General features: G+C 42.0%; 1 protein-coding gene across 1 annotated transcript; it reads left to right on the top strand.

Moving 5' to 3' along the window:
* Positions 1-100: 100 nt before the first annotated feature.
* On the top strand, positions 101-4,936 carry LOC116379205 (choline transporter-like protein 1; the record flags this gene model as incomplete). The annotated part of the gene is given in 12 exon segments (XM_031841146.1): positions 101-207; positions 492-661; positions 1,167-1,256; positions 1,393-1,535; positions 1,723-1,909; positions 2,778-2,946; positions 3,091-3,247; positions 3,372-3,455; positions 3,562-3,699; positions 3,814-4,050; positions 4,704-4,727; positions 4,730-4,936. Coding segments are annotated over 12 exon segments (1,605 nt in total), but the record flags the coding sequence as incomplete, so codon positions are not given.
* Positions 4,937-5,079: the final 143 nt, after the last annotated feature.

Here is a 5,079-nt window from a genome sequence, read left to right as displayed (position 1 = left end):
ATATATATATATATATATATATATATATATATATATATATTGCATACCATTATAATTCCTTGCAGACACGTTTTGAATATTCTAATCTTATTTTTGGGTTTTTCTGTTGACAGGATCTCATCTCTGCTCCTATGATATTACTCCTCCAAGATACACAAGCCATTCAGACAGATCCACGAAATGTCCCAAACTCCCTGTTCCTCCGAGGTAATCCAGTGCATCCTTTTAGGTTTTAGTTAAGAGACTTGATGAGAGGGTAGGGGGATGGGAAGAGAGAATACAGAAAGTCTACCATTCAGTCATTATATATTTGTTGACTTATGTATTTCAGTGGTTAATTCACACCACTATGCACTGTAGCCTTACATGTACACATTCCAGGACCAAAAAGGACCAAAGAAATAGATGGATATAGTCTGTATTCCACTGCTTCAAGGTGTATTCACAAGAAACAGTTGAACCCATGTTCTTCTTCTTTGTCTTGTTTGTAGTAAGTCTGTCCCACTGTTGCACCGCTGTGTTCCTGTGGATATCGGCTGCTATGCTGAGTTCGCCCAGGCCTTCATTACGTTCGTCGGTGACAACAGTGTGCTGCGCCGGGTCATCGCCGGGGTGATGGCCAGCAAGGAGATCATAATGGGCCTTTGTTTGCTGGCTTTTGGTATAACACATCTGGAATTATTTTAGACATATAATGAATGGTTTTTAATCCAATGACAAATTACTGTTATTTCTTCTTCTTTTTTTTTCTGCTGCTCCCACTGCTCAACCGTTTATTGATCATGAGGATTCAAGTAGGAAGGCCACTTTCGGAAGCAAAGCTATTTTTGTCATAAAAACAACAGGAAACGTCTGAGTGGTTACATCCATTGTATCCGCTGACGTTCAGCCCACGGGCAGCATTCGGTTGAGGTCTGCTGGAACTCCTCCCATTGGTGCAGCAAAAAGACAGAAGTCATCATCAAGTTTATCTCTTTTCATCTCAATTATTTGATCCGTCTGGTTTTGGTTGTGTTGAATGTCGACGCTGCACCATTCGTAACGTTCGTGTTTCCACACGTGTCTCATTCATTTACAAACCCACGGCTTCATTGTATCGCGTAGATAAACATTGTTGTTCGTAGTGTTTTATGCACTTATATGATGCACTGTGTTCTTTTTCTCAGTTCTGTCCCTGATCATGATGGTTGTCATTCGTTACATCTCCAAAGTGCTGGTCTGGATTATAACGGTCCTGGTAGTCATCGGCTCTATAGGTAACCTTCAGATGCAGCGTACATGTTCTAGCACCTACACACCTCTTAACTACATTATGTTGATGCGAGACAGCAGCACAGGATGTCTTTGTATTCAGGTTATACTTGAACTCGTCTCTGCTCTGATCTGTTGCAGGCGGGACGGGCATCCTCTGGTGGCTCTATGCAGACCACAGGAAAGCCCTTGATAATAATACCTTATCGGTGTTTGGGAAAGAAGTGGCCTCAGACAACGTTAAGGCCCTGCTCGTGTATGCAATTGTTGCTACCATTTTCACGGTATGTTCTTGAGTGTACAGGTAATGCATGCATTTCTGATACAGCTTCCTATATCACAAGTAAACACCACTTGTTGAATATGGTTAAATGTATGTGCTTCTTCCTGACAGGAAAGGTAATTGAATTGAATTCCTAAACTCTACAGCTCGGTTCACTAGATCGCTCGTCTTTGTGTGTCACCCTCCAGGTGGTTCTCCTGCTTGTGATGTTCTTCATGAGGAAGCGCGTGGCTCTCACCATCTCCCTGTTCCACGTGGCTGGTAAAGTGTTCATTCACCTTCCCCTGCTGGCCCTGCAGCCCTTCTGGACCTTCCTCTGCCTCATGCTCTTCTGGATCTACTGGATCACTGTGCTCCTCTCTCTCGGGACTTCAGGTGAGGACCTAGGCTGCTGGGGAGGAGCTCCAATACTAGTCGTTCATTTATGTGGATGTGTCAAAAAACGGCATTCACTATTCAGAAACGCTACGTCTGTGTATACATGCTTCAGAATAGCTTTTATTGTCAATGCGGCACACAGACACGTTTCTAGCATCAGATGTGTTGGTGGGACCGTTTCCCAAACAAGTCGAATATTAAGTTTGGTGCTTGTGACATTTTGTCTTGGTTTTCGTGGCACGAATAAACTCCCACATTTGGAATCTTGTGCTAGTCTCCTGATGTGGGAGGATGGAGCAGAAGAACAACGTCTCCCTTCATCTCCCACTCCTCTTTTTCTACTGTTGATTTTTAATTCAGAAAAGTCTGAAAAAAAACCGAAGGCCAGCACAAATACAGTCGGAACATCACGTTTTCTTACTTTATGTTTACTATGTTTCTGTGTATTTGGTAAGTATTCAAAAAAGTAATATTATAGATATCATTGATTCAATTCCAACAGCAGTGAAATCTCTTCACAATGCATTAGCATTAACATATATTGTATAGTGAAGCTTTCCATGCATGTCTTTGCGAAATATTAGTTGCTGTGCAATGAGGAGATGTTGCAATGTAATTATTAAAAAAACATCCATAGAGTACAAACACTCTATATGGTAATTTGGGAATTGTGTTCAACGTCAGTCATACATTACAAGTAGAGGTCAGACAGATACAATTTGTCGCACTTGTTTCCGGGAAGGATGCTCAAAGATATCAAGGAGATATAGAGGCGTGACCAGTGGATGCAAACAGTTTAGCCCTTGTGTAAAAATGACTCTGACTGAGCAGTAAAACACAAACTCACACTCGTATTCCTTCACAGGGACACCGGTAAAAAACAACTCTACGGGTGTTGTTGAATACCAAATGCAGGGGCCTCTCCAGTACTTGGTGTGGTATCACGCTGTGGGTCTCATCTGGATCAATGAGTTTATACTCGCCTTCCAGCAGATGACTATCGCCGGAGCTGTAGTCACCTACTACTTCACAAGGTGCGAACAGGATGTGAACAGGATGTCATTTATAATTTTACCACATGGAAGACTTAATGTTGTCTTTGCTGTCATGTTTATTTTAGGCTGTATAATTACACATATGGCTTCTATCTATCTATCTAACTATCTAACTAACTAAAGGAATAAGTCCCAGTTGCCAGCAACTCCCATCCTCTCCTCCATGGCACGTACCATCCGCTACCATCTTGGCACTCTGGCCAAAGGCTCCTTCATCATCACGCTTGTTAAGATCCCTCGTCTCATCCTGACGTATATCCACAGCCAGCTCAAAGGAAAGGTGAGCCCAGGAATTAGGCAGAATGCTACAAACTCAAAAAACAACTTCCATGATGGCCTCATGAAAGTTGTCAGTACTTTTAATACATACATTTTAATCAAGTTTGTTCTTTATTTGTTCATAGGAAAACGCTTGTGCTCGTTGCATGCTGAAAGCTTGCGTCTGCTGTCTGTGGTGTCTTGAGAAGTGCCTTGTGTACTTAAATCAAGTAAGTATTTTTCGGATTGGTGGAGGAAGGAAATCTAGTGTACTGCACAGTGGAAATAAGGTCTTCAAGTATTTACAGTGTACATGTCCGTATCGCATCATTACAGAATGCTTACACGGCGACAGCCATCAACAGCACCAGTTTCTGCACCTCCGCCCGTGACGCTCTCCTGATCCTGGTGGAGAATGCCCTCCGAGTGGCCGCCATCAACACCGTGGGCGACTTTGTCCTCTTCTTGGGAAAGGTACCGCACAGAGACGCATTCTGTGGCGTTGTCCACTAAAAGAAATGTATTATGTGAGATACTCCCTCAAAACCAAATAGATGTTTTTAACTCGTCTTATATTTGCTCTCTCAGGTGCTTGTAGTCTCCTGTACGGCTTTCGCCGGCGTCCTGGCTCTGAACTACCAGAGGGAGTACACTGTGTGGGTCCTGCCTCTCCTCATTGTCTGTCTGTTTGCCTTCCTGGTGGCTCACTGCTTCCTTTCGGTCTTTGAGAATGTGGTCGACGTTCTCTTCCTCTGCTTCGCTGTGGACACAAAGTACAATGATGGCAGCCCTGGACACGAGTACTACATGGACAAGGCCTTAATGGTGAGAGAATAGTGCGTAAAGGGGATTCAGCGGCTGACAATTAATGAAGTAACAAATTATATACAGTATAGTGTATTGCTTCAGAGGGCATTTTTCTTCCCCAGTGAGTTTAAGAAGCATATAGACTATAATATTCTCTGATCTAATAACTCTGGGATTGGGAACTGGTAGCCTTGTATGGCGATTTTAGGTGCGCTGACTGTGCTCGGTGAGCGATTTACTACGAGTTTGTGCAGTTAAGAGGGTTGACAAATCTGAGTTGGAACGCTTGTATCAACAAACCTCACAGACAAAGTTCTTGCATCAGACTCATTGTTTTGAGTGTATAATGTTTTTTTATTGATTTATCTTGACCCAGATGTTAGTTTGAGGCTTCTTCTACTTTGTTATGCAGTCCTCACATTTTCACCTGCTTCAGGCACCATGATCATTTATGTTCTATGACAAACCGTCCATATTTCTAATCCAGAACTCCCAGTGAATCATTCAGAACTCATAGAAAAAAGGGTATTTCTGGTTTATTAACTCGAAGGTCCAATGCTTTCTGATTCTCAAACCGTAACACTTTTATTCTTAACAATGAACGATCACCATGTTCTTTTATATAAAGTGTGAGTAGAATAACTGTTCTATAACTCTGTTTCCCTCCCCAGGAATATGTTGAGAACAGTAAGAAAATGGGCTGGTGATGGCGATGGATGGCGATGGATGGGAGATGAAGTCCATGGTGAGTCTTTGTTGTCTTTTCAACAGTATTCATGTATTGAAGCTGTTTTAGTTCAGCTAGAAAGCAAATACAGAATATTCTTGGAAATGTTAAAAGAAATACACAGTTAACTGGGTTAATGTCCCATTCAGAGCAGGTAAATAAGATCAAGTTGTGTGAGATTCTAATGCTATGCGTTTTGTGGTTCTGAAAGTGTGTGTGTGTGTGTATATGTATGTATGTATGTATATGTGTGTGTGTGTATGTATATGTGTGTGTATGTATGTATGTATATATGTGTATGTATGTGTGTATATATGTAT

This window comes from Anarrhichthys ocellatus, unplaced genomic scaffold (genome assembly GCF_004355925.1).
Source record: "Anarrhichthys ocellatus isolate YVR2014 unplaced genomic scaffold, GSC_Weel_1.0 scaffold3881, whole genome shotgun sequence".
Classification (NCBI taxonomy): Eukaryota; Metazoa; Chordata; class Actinopteri; order Perciformes; family Anarhichadidae; genus Anarrhichthys; species Anarrhichthys ocellatus.
The sequence above is the reverse complement of the archived record's forward strand: the minus strand, read 5'-3'. Positions and strand labels throughout refer to the sequence as shown.